The following is a 15463-nucleotide window of genomic DNA, read 5'->3' on the forward strand; positions in this document are numbered from 1 at the left end:
CACTTTGAAATCACTGCATTCAGGCTCTGATCTTAACCTGAAAGGGAAGTAGCACCTTCTTGTGTCTAATTTGGGTGAAGAACAACTGTTACATTTGATATGGTAAGCCGTTCAATTATCAGAGGGAAAGTGTACAGCAAAATTAGTGTTCACAGAGAGAGAGAAAAGTCAGGACGTAGCAAAAGAGAGGAGGAAAAGAAAGCACACCCCAAGCCAGTGTTTTTCCCAAATCCAGGGTTTTCTGTTTGTAGGGAATGGGGTGCAGAGTATCTTTCCCTTGAGATTGAGGACTGAGAGGCCAGAGATGGAAAGGTTGTTCAGTGAGAAATCCCCTCTCCCTGATCTGTACAAGAGCTGTTCTTTAGCTTTTACATGGATGTTTAAAACCTGACATATCCATTCCTCATGTGACTCATCCCACGACCAGTAAACATAGCTGGAGTTAATTACTCTCTTAGTCTATTCTGTTACACAACTCTGTATCATCTTAAGTTCTTTGGTGATGGAGTCATATTTCCACCGGGCTAGTTTTCTTCCCAGGGGGCTATTTAAGGGTATATCTGTTGACATATTTCCATTTCTTTTTCCCCTGTTGAATTTGTGCCTTGCTCTTAGTCCCATTCTTCCCACCAATCACCGGTTCTCACAACAAAAGCCGCCTTCCCGACAGACAATTACAGGTCCTTGAAAGCAAAGCTGGACTACCAGGAATGTTTTTACAGATCAAGATCTGATTTCTTAGGAGCATTAGTGTTAAATAAATGAGGATTTTCTCAAGAACTGTCTGAATGTTCCCACTGTTCTGGATTTGACTGGGCTTCCTTTCTTCCCAGAAAGTGGCACAGGGATGGGATTGGATGCAGGATGGGAATGCTGTGTATGACAGGGAGAGAATTTGGTTGTGGCTAAGCAAGGCTTGCCCTCCTCAAGGACTCTGCAGGGTCCTAGAAGCCACTCAATATCCCATGCTCTGCCATCGAGGAGGTGACAAAGAGCCCGGAGGGAGCCTGTCCAGGACAGCCGAAGGGACTGGACAGAGGGATATTCTCGGTGCTGGGAGCACCTGGATGTTGGACCAGCCAGCTCCTGCTGCCTTTTGGTGGTGCCTGAGCAGGGCTGTGACGATGCCAGGGACATCCTGCAGTGACATCTCCCCTGTCCGTCTGGGCGTGCGCTCGGTCCCAAAGCTCACCCTGATCCTGATCTCAATCTCACTCCATGTTGAGACACACTCACTCTCCTGGATTTAATCTCATCCCAGTGCCAGACTCGTGCAGCCCCAGAGCCAATCTCAAGGCCAGGCCTAAGGCAAATGGCACATTTAGCCTTAACCCCAATTCCAGCTCTAATATAAACCCAAGCCCTAACCGCAAAGCCCAGCCCCAATTCCAGCCCCTACCAAATGCTCAGCCCTAAACCAAATGCCACGTTTAGCCCTAAGCCGAAAGCCAGCCCCAATAGCAACTCTAAGCCCAACTCCAATGGCAGTCTCAAGCCCTAAGTGCAGCTTTGAGTGCCAGCCCACACTCCAATGCCAGCTTCATCTTGAATTCCCAACCTCAGCCCCAGTTCCTGCCCTAAGGCCAACACCATTCATAGTCCTAAGTCCAATGGCAGCCCCAGTCACACTCCCTAGCCCAAGCCCGGCTCTAATCTCAAGACCACTGTGATAAATATATTACACTGTCGGCTTTAGCAATTGTTAGTGTGAATACTATGTGTTTTCTAGGGTTGACTTTTGTAAAAGAAGTTTTCCTAAAGTTTAGAGATCTTTTAATGCGAATGTTGTGTTGTGAATGTTGGTGAAGAGTTGTTGTAATGTTAAGATTTAACCAGTGAAGGAATTCACACCTGTTGAATGTATTGAAAAGTAACAAATGATGAGGACTGGGAAAACTGCAAATGCTTGAAAAAGGTAGGACAGGGGACAAACTCTGTTTAAGTGTTTGAATATGTATAGCCTTTTGTAAATATGTATTAGGCTGATGCAATACCCAGGTGGGCAGGGGGTAGTCTCTGTCCTCACCAATTCGGGGGGACTGGCACTGGCTCCATCCCCCTCTGATCTAGGGGGGCCAGTGCAGTCGCTGTTGTTACAGATGAGCAATGTGGTGGTTGGCTCTCACAATTAAAGGATGAACAGTGTGTGTATGTTAAGATAAGTTTTGTGGATGTATAATGATGTTATTGTAATATATCCTCCCATAGTCCTCTTTCCCCTCCCCCTTGCATTGTTGTCACGACATGGCTCAGGCAGTCGGGGCATTTGGGGAGGGCCGGCTTGTTCCTACACCTGACCTCCAGTGCAGATGTAAGAAAGGAGTCTCCAGCAATGGACGGCAGGGAAGGAGTTCGGCGACAAGACTTTGGGAGGGCCCAGGGGCATAAAAGGCAGAACATCCATTCTGTAGGTGAGCACGAGGGGGTTTAGTCCTGTGCTCCCAGTGCTGATTTTTCTCCTAATTCACTCTTTTGCTGTATTTTTCTAAGGTTTAAGAAATTGCTGAAAGTTTTAAAAGAGCAAGCGATGTTTCTCCCACCCTGCACTGCCGAGGTAGAAGGTGCAGCTGGAAGGAGAGGGGCGTGTGGAAAGCTGGTTTGAAGGGTCTCCATTTACTTCTCATTATCTTGCTCTGAGTTTTTGGAGTTTTCTGACAGAAATCTCTCCCTCCAGTCATCCCCTGGGGTTTGGGGCAGTTTTCCCATTTTGGGGGAAATCAAAGCTGAGAGGAATGTTGAATTTGTCTTTACAAATGAGTTGTGGATCAGCCTGTAGATAAGGCTAGCACTGAGAGATAAAAGAAACAATGGGATGGATTCCACTGATTGATGAATGGAAAGAGATATTTGCCTTTACAAACAAACTGTGAGGCTGCTGATAAATGAAATTGGATATCGAAAGATGAAAGAAGCAACGGGGGGAAAACTATGAAATCTATAAGAATTAAAAATTGAACGGGAGGGTTATACATTAGAGGGGAATTTCAGGTATCAGGCGTTCCGGGAAGTCTGTGCCTCTCAAGTACCTCAGCCAATGGGGAAAGAGAGAGGGAAATGCGGCCGGGAAAACAGGATAAAAAGGAGGCTGCGTCCTCCAAAAAGTTGAGAGATCCCAGGGGAATGTCCCATGGCCTCTCCCTTTATTCGAATAAAGCAAAAAGGACTCCTCTGTCTCCTTTTTGGACATAAACCTCTGGTGTTTGTGGATTAATTTTCCTGACAGAAAGAACTTGGGGATTCTTACCTGCACAAGCACGTGCAGTGTCTCAGTCATAAGTGCCTCAGAAATAGCAGAAGTGTGTCTTCTTCAGAGTGTGGTCACAAGGGTTCAGAGTTGGAGCCAGTTCTGCGGGCAGGCTGATGAATAGTCTGGGGCTCCTCTGCAGAGCCCCATTCATTCTGGGGCTGCTTTCTGCTGGTTCTGCTGGACTGGCTCGAGTGAAACACACACCCAATTAACAGCAGTTAAATTACTCTGGCATGAAACAGTGGGGAACAGGCAGAGCAGTGAAGGGCAGCATGGACCAGTTGTTCTGGCAGGTCTGACGAGGTCTGGTTTGATACAGCACTCACAGAACTCTGCTCCACCTGTGACACTTCCACTTGCAGTAGATGACTGTTCCTCTTCACAATATTCAGCAAGGCAGGTCAAAGACACTTTTACCATTTTCATCTTCAAAAGGGAGATGAAATCAGTAGCAAACATGAATTCACCAGTCAGAGGTCCAGGGAAGAAACAAAAGAATAAAGAGTGGTGGAAAAAAACAGGTGGAGCAGGGATCCTTATCTCTGTGGGAGATATCCTCTGCTAATGGGCCATCTGTTAAAACCAGGTGGGGCAGTGTTCTTTATCTTTTCCACAACCCATCCTTCCTCCAGGAAGATATCTTCTGTTAATGGGCCATTGAGTGCCACTGCATGACTGATAAAATTCCATCATCCCATTGGGAGATGCTCCAGCCAGGGGGAGGAGCCAAGCCTTTCCTACCTAGATAAAATCTGACATTGGGAACACCAAGGCAGCCCTTACCCACTGGTTTCCAGAGGACAAGAGCTATCAGACCTTTCTACAGCATCACTACTACAACAAGACCACTTCATCGGGACTGCTACCACCACCCTAACTAGCGGGGAGTCAGGTTGTATTCTGATTCTGTCAGTTGTTTTCTTTTCGACTATTGCATGTATTTTATTTCTCTTCTCTTTTTTCCTATCAAATTTTATTTCTGACTTGGAGTCTCTCACTGGTTTTGCTTTCAACCCAGCACAATTTTGGGGGGGATTTTTGCTGAATCTATATATTTGGGGTGGTTTTGATCTGTGTCTTAAAGTCGGGAGGATTTTGAGTGGGAATCTTGGTGTTTGGGAGGTTATTACAGACATAAGATCCTCAATGACTTCCAGAGATGAACTTGGGCAAGGAGGAACACCCAGTTTATGGAGCTCTCTTCTTGTTATTTCCCCCTAAACCAGGAATTTTCATTCCTCAGGTGTGCGGGGATGGAGGAGGCAGAAAAGCCCCGGAGATCTCTCACGAGGAGGGGCTGCAAACCCAGCCCAGGGAGCTGCGAGGAGGAAAGACCCTCCCTGAGCCGGGAAGGCGGCCGGAGATCCAGGCAGAGCTCAGAGCTGGTGGAGAAGCCTCCTGGAGGGGAGAAGCCCAACCAGTGCTTGGAATGTGGGAAGGGTTTCAGCTACAGCTCCCAGCTGATCCTACACCAGAGGGTCCATACTGGGGAGAAGCCCTATGAGTGTGGAAAATGCAGGAAAAATTTCAGCACTATTTCTGATCTGATGAAGCACCAGGTGATCCACACAGGGGAACGGCCCTACACCTGCTCGGAATGTGGGAAGAGCTTTGGGTGGAGCTCTGCCCTGAGACAACACCAGCGCATCCACACCGGGGAGAGGCCCTACGAGTGTCCCAAGTGTGGGAAGAGGTTTCACACCAGCTCCAATCTCCTCCTACATGAGCGGATTCACACAGATGAGAGGCCCTTCCGCTGCCACGACTGCGGGAAGGGATTCAAGCACAACTCCACCCTCATCAGGGACCGGCGCATCCACACTGGGGAGAGGCCCTACGAGTGTCCTGAGTGTGGGAAGAGCTTCTCACAGAGCTCTCACTTGACCCGACACCAACGGAGTCACCACTAAGGGAATCCCTGTGAGTGCTCTGAGTGTGGGAAGAGCTTCATGCTCTGCTCCAGCTCCATTCTCCATGGGAGGATTTGTGTTGGATGATTCCCAGTGACCCCCATTTGGTGAGGGTGAAGGGGTTTGAGAGATTTCTTTCCCTTCTTCTTGTCCTGCCGTGATTTGGTTGGTAATAAATTTCCTCTCTGTGCCCAGGCAGGGTCTGTGATGCACATTTTGCTGTTTGGTATGGGATGCTTCCCCTTTTTACACCATCCCAGGAACTCTGGGTTAAACTTTCTCCCCACTGTTGCAGCTGGAGAGGCAGGATCAGAGTGGCTTTGGTGGGTGCCTGGCATCGGGCCAGCATCACTCAGGCCATGGGCACCCCTGAGATCCCAGTGTGGTGATGCATTCCCCCACTCCTAGAGAAAGTGCTGACCCAAACTGAGGCCAGGATGAAACATGGTTATGACTGGAGCCCACTCTCTTGTGACCCTGTCAGCAGAAATCCAAAAGGAGACCTTTGAGCTCTCCTGGGCCACCGTGTGCTGTGACCAGCAGTCTCCCTCTGAGGGGCCTCTCAGAGCCAGCAAATCCTCGGCTTTGCTGTGCCTGGAGGATCGCTGAAACACGACGTGTCCTGGGCCCATACCCTCACTGCTCAAGGCCCATCCTTCGGCCAGTGGGAGATGCAAAAACATCTGAAAGGAGGATTTCACTGAGCTCTGGGGGGAATTGCCTGCACTGACTGTTCCTGTCTGTGTGTGTGCCCCTGCACATATGCTATAGCAAATCTGGGAGAAATACAGCTTTCCTAGATGTGGAAGTACCTTGGATATCTAAGTTAGGCCTGTAAGCAAGGTTCAGTTATAGTTATGAACATACTTAAATGCTGTTAAATGCTAAGTGTTTTGCTAAGTTCTTAAATGTAAGTCATAAGTGTTGTTATTGTATTAAGTTGCTAAGTACAACTTGGAAGTTACAGCTGTAAGTTAGGTTAAATGCTGTTAAGTGTTATTGCTCTGTGGAATTGTTAATGTTAAGTTCTAAGTTAAGTTAGGTATAAGTTTGGTGTTCTTCGTCTGTTGATTTGCTAGGCCTAAGGTATAAGTTAAGTTACAAATTAAGGTAGAAGTTCAAATGTTTTTAGGCCGTGTTCCTTTTAATCCCTGCATTCACCTAAACACAGCACACACCCACCCACACTCCCCTAGAGAGTTCCCAGTTAATTTCTGTTCTGATTGCATGGATTTTATTTGGTGTTGTTCTTGCCTTGTTGTGCCTCACCTGTCCTGTAGGCAGTGGAGTGAATCTTGCCAACAAACTTATTGTAATTTGTTGCTTAATATTAAATCTGACTTCTGTTCATGCCCTTGTCACCGATTTTTAAGCGATCTCAAACGCTCTCATTCATGACAGCACCACAATGTCCCGCATCACCGAGGGCCCTGACACACGCCCGTGTCACAAAGGGCCACCCCCGGCACCCAAGAGCAGAGGGACAGCCTGGAAGCGGCCCGGAGCAGCCCCGGCCTCGTGGCCTTGTAGCCCCTGGCGTGGCCAGAGCCCTGGGAGGCTTTGGGGTCCCGACTTTGGTGTCCCAGGGGTTCCCCGTCTCCAGGCTCATCCCTTCTCCAGGCTCCCCTCACTCCCGGCTCTCGGGGTCCCCCCTCTCCAGGCCCCCATTCCAGGCTCCGGCACTCCCGGGGCTCTCCCCTTTTCGCTTTCCCCCCTCAAGGCTGCTCCCCTCGCCCTGCCAGTCCCGGGCGATCGCCACGGGGCTCCGGGGACCTCCATCCCCCACCCACCGCCGGGGCTCTGTCTGCAGCCGCCACCCAGACATCCCCAAAAAAACACCCGGGGACCCCGCAGGATCCCCCCAAAGGGGATTTCGGGACAGCTTTGGAGCCCTGCAAGATGCAAACACCGCTCTGCCCGCCGCGTCCCGAAAAGAAGAAACAGGGAGAACTAAAGATACTTCGGGTGAGCTCCAAATATCCCTCCCCCTTTCAAAAAAACCCTGCCAGGACCGCCCAAGATATTGGGGGCGAGGTCCCCCTCCCGGGTCACCTATGTCAGGAAAATTAATCCACAAACACCCGAGGTTTATGTCCAAAAAGGAGACAGAGGAGTCCTTTTTGCTTTATTCGAATAAAGAGAGAGGCCATGGGACATTCGCCTGGGATCTCTCAAATTTTTGGAGGACGCAGCCTCCTTTTTATCCTATTTTCCCGGCCGCATTTCCCTCTCTCTTTCCCCATTGGCTGAGGTACTTGAGAGGCACAGACTTCCCGGAACGCCTGATACCTGAAATTCCCCTCTAATGTATAAACTTCCCTTTTAATTTTTAATTCTTATAGAATTCATAGTTTCCCCCCCCGTTGCTTCTTTCATCTTTCGATATCCAATTTCATTTATCAGCAGCCCTACAGTTTGTTTGTAAAGGCAAATATCTCTTTCCATTCATCAATCAGTGGAATCCATCCCATTGTTTCTTTTATCTCTCAGTGCTAGCCTTATCTACAGGCTGATCCACAGCTCATTTGTAAAGACAAATTCAACATTCCTCTCAATCCCTCCTCTTTTATTGTTTAATAATTGTCTTTACAAACTTTAGCTCTCATTGACTTAATTTCTTGTTCCTGAGTTGTTTTTGGTTTTGTAATTATTTCGAGTGACATCAATTTCTGTCCTTTTGTAACCATCTCTGGATCAGTGGGCGTGGCTATTACCTGCATGCCTTTGATCACATGTTGAATAAGTTGTACTAAGCAAGGGATCATGCCTAGCAAAAAGATTAGAGTTGCTACAGCACGTAAGAGGAAAAAAAGCAGTTGTTTAACTTATAGTCCACCAGGTAGCCAAGAAAACATGTCCTATTCCCATCTTTTTCATCTTTGGACAGGTACATGAGCTAATTTTTTAAATTCATTTTGCAATTTGTTTCACCACTTTTCCATTGTCATCTACTTGTCTATTTAGGTAATAAGTGTCTTTTTCAGAAGAATGAAGCCGCCATGGACTTCCTTCTTCATCCCAAAATCCTGTTCCATTACAGACTTTACTCAGGGTGTTAATCTACTATTTAGGTTTTACTGGGCTGGCCACCCATGGCCCGTTTTCAGATTCTCCTGGACCTCCACAGACCCAACAATTGCTAAGGTTAAAGGTTTTTGCTACTTCTTCTCCTAAGGTCAAAAAATCATTTTCCCATTCTTGGCTCCAACCTAACTGATAATATAAAGGGAACATTATTAAGAGAAACATTCTGATTGTGTAATCTAATTTCCTAACTTAATTTTTACTTTCACGTTGTCTTCCACACCACCTGTGGCGAGTGAAGGCACAGAAACAGCTTAACATAAAGAAAACAATGACAGCAAGGGTTGGCCCCCAGTGCCTGGAGATCTGAGAGGAGGGATGCCCACACAGACTATTTCAGCAGGCACTCTGTGGGTGGGCACACGAGGCTTCCCCCGATGTCGACGCCCTGGCTGCTGCTCCAGTCCCCTCCTGCCGAGTGTCAGTCGCGGCTTCCCGTCCTTCTCCTCCAGCTGAGATGTCCAAACCTCTGGGGCTGCAGAGACCTTGGCCCGAGTGTGATGGGTCCAGCCGTGTTCAGCTGTCTTGACGGCTGTGTCTGTGCTCAGCAACACCTGGAAAGGTCCACGCCACTTGGCCACCAGTGGTGCTTCTTCCCACTCCTTAACCAGGACCCAGTGTCCCGGTTGGATGTTGTGAACAGCAAAGTCCAAAGGCAGGGTCTGTGCCAGCTGAGCTTCCTGTCGAAGAGATTTCACAAGAGACAGTATCCAGCCACATATTGTTTCAAATTCACATCACTTATCTCTATCCCCCCACTAGGCTGAGAATTACAAGGGTAAGGAATTCCAAACATCAATTCAAAGGGAGATAATTGAATATCTCCCCTGGGTCTGGCTCTTATTCTTTTTAAAGCCAGGGGCAGGAGCCGTCCTAAATATTCTACTTCTTGTTCTGTGAATTGCAATTTAGCTTTGCATACATTCAAACCCTGCTGTCCTAAAAAGTTTAAAAGCCATATAGTCCCATTTCTAGTAGATTTATGGTCTTTTTCTGCTATTAATAGATCATCTACATATTGTAACCATTTCATCCCTTCTGGTAGCTCAAAAGATTGCATTAAATCTTCTAGGGCTTGTCCAAAGAGATTGGGGGATTCTGTAAAGCCCTGAGGCAATACTGTCCAACGCAGTTGTTGTTTCCTGCCTGTATCAGGATCTTCCCATTCAAAGGCAAAGCAATCTCTGCTACTTTCCTCTAACGGGCATGCCCTGAAGGCATCTTTTAGATCTATTACACTATACCAAGTGTAGTCAGGGGACAACTGGTTTAAGAGAGTGTAAGGGTTTGCTACTACAGGAAATTTGGTAACAGTTCGCTGATTTATAGCCCTCAAATCCTGTACCAATCTGTAATTCCCGTCTGTCTTTCTGACAGGCAGAATAGGAGTATTATGTGGGGACATACATGGTTCCAAAGCCCCCTGTTGCAAAAGGTTTTCTATGAGAGGCTTAAGGCCCCGTCTCCCTTCCAGTGATATTGGATATTGATGAACTCGGATAGGCAAATCGGGATCAGTGATTTTCACTTTGATAGGTTTCATTTTTAACTTCCCTATTTCTCCAGGGGTGTACCACACCTCAGGACATATTTGCTCGTCGTCCTTTTGGGTTAAAGCAAAAATTTTAAACTGCTCTTGGGATACTTCAGTTTTCAAATCCAATGCTGTTATTAAATCCCTCCCCAATAAATTATTTTCTGCCTCTGGCAGTAACAGCAGATCTTTTAATTCAATTTTGTTCCGGGTCTCAATTTGCACATTTTTAATAATAGGGACCTGAAATGGTTCACCTTTTGCTCCAACCACGAGTGCTGTTTCTCTACTAGGTTTACAGCCTTTTGGTAGGTGTTTAATTGTGGATTTTTTGGTTTCTGTATCTACTGAAATTCCACCTCCTCTCCCTGGGGACCGATCCTTAATTTTATCAAGGGCTCTTTGGATGGTATGGTCCCCAGTACATACAGCCTCTGACATCCCTATTTGTCTTCCTGGAACTTTTTTTTTTTTCATCCTGTATCCGTTCTTTACAATTTTTCTTTATATGACCTTTCTTGTTACAGTAAAAGCAGGTTCGCCTTGGTGAATTATTTCCTGCTTCATTTCCTTGTTTCGGTGGGGGTTTTCGTGGTTTCCCTCCCCCTTTTTGCTGGGTTTCTTTCTGTGTTTCACGAACTGCAGCTATAAAGATTTTAGCTTTTGCTTTCTGCTTCTCTTAGCAATTCTTGTAACCCCCGATCTTGCCAATCGTCTAACTTTTCTAATTTCTTTCTAATATCTCCCCATATTCGAGCAATAAATTGGGTTTTGAGGAGTGCCTGGCCCACTTGTGTGTCAGGGTCTATCCCGGAGTACATTTGGAGATCTTTCCTCAGCCGCTCCAACCAGTCAGTCGGGGATTCGTCCTTTTTTTGTTATTCACTAAAGGCTTTATTAATATGTTGTCCTTTAGGAACTGATTCTCGGATACCTTTAACGAGTGTCCATCTTGAGTCCACCATATTCTGGTGATGGACATCATTTTGATTATCCCAGTTAGGATTATTTAATGGCCATTTCTGGTCTCCCCTAGGTCCAATCTGATGCTCCCGGTCCCATACCCTCATTCCAGCCTGTCTGATCATTTCCCGTTCTTCCGTGGTGAATAGGATACTTAATATAGATTGTAATTCCATCCAAGTATACATACTTGGTCCGAGGAATTGATCTAGTCTCTCTGACACCCCTATAGGATCTTCTAATAGTTTTCCCATTTCTTTTTTAAAGATCCTCACTTCCCCTGTGTTCAAGGGAACATTTACAAATCTAATTAATCCAGCCTGTTGTCCTGCTAATGGCACTTCCCTCAGGGGGTAAAGGCGAGCCTTTGTGTCGTTATCTCCCTCCTCTCTGGTGATACCATCTCTGCTGGTATTCCTTTGACTGGAGCGAGTTCTTAGAGCTATGGGAGTACCAGGAGGAGAAGTGGGTGCGTGGGGGGGTCTCCTGTATTTTCTGTATTATACGGAAGTGGGAGATTATCCAGGGGTTCCCAGGTAACCTTCTTTTTATTTTCATCCTCTTTTTCTTTTAGGGTATATATCAAGGATGGCTTGGACTGTTTTGCCCACAGGGCAGCATACTCACATTCCTCTCTGTTAAATGGTTCTTTATGAGCCACATATGTGTTTAATGCCCGACAAATCCAACCCTCAAATGATCCGAGCATGGGCCAGTATAGGTTATCTTTACGGATAATTTCTTTGGTCCATTCCACCATGCAATATTGAATCAATTTTTCTTTACTTTTTCCTCTGTATATCGTCTGTGTGTCCCAACATTTTAATATTACTCCCAAAGGGCTGTCTGGTGCTATTTCTGGCAACCTACTTGTCTTGTATTTATTTTCCCGGTCTCTTTGTGGACCAAATGAACTTGAACCTCTTCGTGGGTCCCTGGGACTCAGAATCTTACTCTCTCTTTGTCCTGTTTTTACCTCAAGGGACTGTCTTGAGGTGTTTGTGCTCCCCGATGTGTTCTGCCCGAACCCCTGCCTCTCCTTGGGTCAGGATGGACTGGAACCCGCCTCTACCTGGGCTGGGATGGGAAAAGCAGCTTTTCCCTTCTCCCTCCGTGACTGGTGTGTTGCCATCTGCTTTTCTTTTCCTCCCCCTCCCCGGGTCCCGCCTCTGCCTGGACTAGGATGGGAAGGACCCAGCCTCTACCTGGGCTAGGACAAGAAAAGCAGTCTCTCCCTTTGTGCTCACTCGCTTCGTCCGGTCACCGGCCAGGTCCCTCGCGGGATGCTGGAAACGCGGATAGAAGGACTCCACTCTCGCTTCGCAGCAAAGGCCACGTCTCATTCAGGAAAGCACACAGTCATCCCCACCAAACCACACAGATACTCACAGTCCGATGCTCCTGTCTGGCTCTTCGTGCACGAGAATTCCAGGTGATTTTGCCGCGGTCTTCCGGGGAGATTTTCCTTGCTCAGTCTCTATGGTGCGGGACGTCGATGGGTCCCGAGAATCACTGACGAACCGGGGCCACAGCAGTGGGGCGCCTCCCCGAAATCGCAGCGCCTCTCAGGGCTCCAAGGACGTCCCGGGTTTCGGCACCAAATTGTTATAAATGAGAGACAAAAGTCTCGATATTCAGCAAAATTTAGATTGCTTTATTTGATATAGAAAGAGCAAGCAGCGCGCTGGGGAACGTGAAGGGTCACCGCCCACTCCACGCTCCACCCAACCTTGGTTTGGAGCCTCTTCTTATACTGTAGTTCTTCTTTGTAACCAATAATTTTGGGTTTTTGTTGTCATAAGCACTGGTGCTTGAATAAACATCTTTAAACAAAGCCTTTGGGTGATAATCAGTCACAGATAGCCATCTGGTCCTGGTAGATAAGCACCAGAGAAGTTCTGGGAGTCTGGTCCTTGAGATAGGCAGTATTCATTAGAAGAAGGCCAGAAGGGCTTTTTGGGAAGTCTGATTTTGCAAGCTGGTAGCTGATACAACTTATTTGGAAATATAACATAACATATTATAATGTAACATAATACAACATAATATAACATAACAAGGTGATTTTTAACAGAATGATTTTATCATATAATTTCCTTTATCTAGTGTCCATGCTTCACTTCAGAGCTTAGTATACTGGTTTATACAAACCCCAATGCTTTTGTGTTTAACACGAATCCTTTATCAATTATCACACAAAGAAAAACCTTTTAAGTTCCGCTTTTGATAACTTAAGAGTGTTCACAACTTGGTAATAAATGTCCTTTTGAGGAGGGCTGAACTTAGCACTACTGATCAAATTGCCCATCCTCAAAACTCCAATCTCCCACCCAGCAGTAAAAGAAAAAACTAAAGGAAGAAGACCCCGGTATTTCTTAACTCACTCTTTTCTTCGGGCTAACCAAAGCCCACTGGGTCAACAGAAAAGCTGCTGGGGAGGCCGTCGGGCCGGCGATTGGTCTCCAGAGATGTTCCACAGAAGGTCCCAGTCACCCCTCAGACGGCTTCCAGTAGAACGCGGAGAGCTGTGCTCGGGGAGCTGGCCGTCCCGAAAAGCAGCTTGTGTCCTGCAGTTGGTGCTGCAGGAGACGCTTCTCCAGGAACTCTTTCGCGGAGGTCCCGGTCTTTGGGCTCCGGTTATCGCGGCGGCACCGGCGGGAAGGAGCCGGTGGGCGAGGGGCAAGCGCTGGTGCCGAGACCTTCCAGAGAAGGGTCTTTAGAAAGACGGCCTGGGGGTTACAGGCACGTTCCCGCTCTCGGGACGAGAGGGATTTCAGCTCTCTTGTGTGAGCCCCGCTTCTGCCGACGGTGGAGAGAGGGACGGGAGCCACGTGTGGTGATCCAAGGTGGAGTTTATTCCTTCTCGAAGGGTCCAGGGACGAAATGGCTCGAAGGGGCAGAGGGAACGGGGACACTGGGGTGGTGCCATGGGTGATGCTGGGATGGCACTGGGGACGCTGGGAGGGGACGTTGGGATGGGGACATTAGGAAGGGACTGGTGACACTGGGGTGGTGACACCGGGATGGCACTGGGGGCACTGGGACAGGACCAGTGACACTGGATTGGTGACACTGGGACAGAACTGGTGGCACTGGGATGGAACTCGGGACACTGGGATGGTGACACTGAGCTGGCACTGGGAGCACTGGACTAGTGGCACTGAGACAGGACTGGTGGCACTGGGCTGGTGACACTGGTATGGGTCAATGACGGGGTGGCACTGGGCTGGCACGGGGACACAACTGGGAGAACTGGGACAAGAACACTGGGACAGGATGGGGGACACTGGGATGGCACTGGGGACACTGGGCTGGTGATGACATTGGTATGGGGACACTGGGGATGTGGTACTGGGACAGGACTGGTAGCACTGGGATAGGACTAGGGACACTGGGCTGGAACTGGGTTAGTGACACCAGGCTGGTGGCACTTGGGTGGTGACAGACAGAACTGGTGGCACTGGGTTGGTGACACTGGTATGGTGACAATGGGGCGGTGGCACTGGGACACAACTGGGAGCACTGAGACAAAAACACTGGAACAGGATGGGGGACACTGGGCTGGCATTGGGAGGGAACTGGTTTGGTGACATTAAGATGGTGACATTGGTATGGGGACAATGGGGTGGTGGCACTGGGAAGGAACTACAGACACTGGTATTGAACTGGGAGCACTGGGATGGTGACACTGGGACACAACTGGTGGCACTGGGATGGAACTGGTTGCACTGGGACACAACTAGGAGCACTGGGACAGGGACGCTGGGACAGGATGGGGGACACTGGGATGGGACTGGAGACACTGGGAGGGAACTGGGAGCACTGGGATGGTGATATTGGTATGGTGGCAGTGGGGCAGTGACACTGGGCTGGCACTGGGACCACTGGGAAGGAACTGGGAACACTGGGCTGGTGACACTGAGACAGGACTGGGGACACTGGGATGGGAGTGGCTTGGTGGCACTGGGTTGGTGACACTGGGCTGGTGACAGTGGAATAGAACTGGTGGCACTGGGATGGAACTGGGGACAGTGGGTTGGTGACACCTTGGTAGCCCTGGTGCCACTGGGCTGGTGCCACTGGGACAGGGCTGAGGACACTGGGATGGCCCTGGGTTGAGGACATGGGGCTGGTGGCGCTGGGATTGAATGGGTGACACTGGGGTGGTGACACTGGGGCAGCCCTGGGGACACGTGGCTGGTGGCTCAGGGGTGTCCCTGGTGCCACTGCTCAGGTGCCACTGTGCTGGTTGCCCTGCTGCCGTGTCCCTGGTGCCACCTGTGCGGTGTCCCCATGTCCCTGCAGTGTCTCTGGACTCGGTGCGCTCTGCCCTGGGGGTGGCCGAGGACAGTCACCTGCTGCTGGCCCTGGGCACGGTGTCTGTGTCCTGCCAGGTGACCCTGCAGGCCTCAGCAACATCGTGGTGACACCTGGCCAGCAGTGCCCATGAACACCGGGCCATGGCCCAGCACCTGCGTGACCATGCCCAGTGGGTGGCGAAGGCCAGGGCCAGTGGCGAGGCCACTGCGGCCACCAGCAAGGTCATCACAATGTCCAGGGGCGGCTGGACACGGTGACATGGCACCTGGGGTACTTGGTGAATGCTGTTAACCGGAACTTGGTGGTGACACGTAGGGGACACGGCGACAGGGGTTCCCCAGAGCTGGCCGGGCCCTCGGGGACATCGTGGTGGCCTTGGGGACATTGGTGGAGGGACACAAGGAG

General features: G+C 49.0%; 1 protein-coding gene across 1 annotated transcript in view; it reads left to right on the plus strand.

Moving 5' to 3' along the window:
* The window catches only part of LOC148217869 (uncharacterized), a 105092-nt gene that overhangs the window by 21038 nt on the left and 68591 nt on the right, over positions 1–15463 (plus strand). Inside the window, exon 3 of the mRNA XM_088158319.1 lies at positions 4669–4862. Within this exon, the coding sequence (XP_088014445.1) occupies positions 4669–4862 (194 nt within the window). The remainder of the gene's footprint in view (positions 1–4668; positions 4863–15463) is intronic.

This window comes from Sturnus vulgaris, unplaced genomic scaffold (assembly GCF_052056855.1).
Source record: "Sturnus vulgaris isolate bStuVul1 unplaced genomic scaffold, bStuVul1.hap1 Scaffold_198, whole genome shotgun sequence".
NCBI classification, from domain to species: Eukaryota; Metazoa; Chordata; class Aves; order Passeriformes; family Sturnidae; genus Sturnus; species Sturnus vulgaris.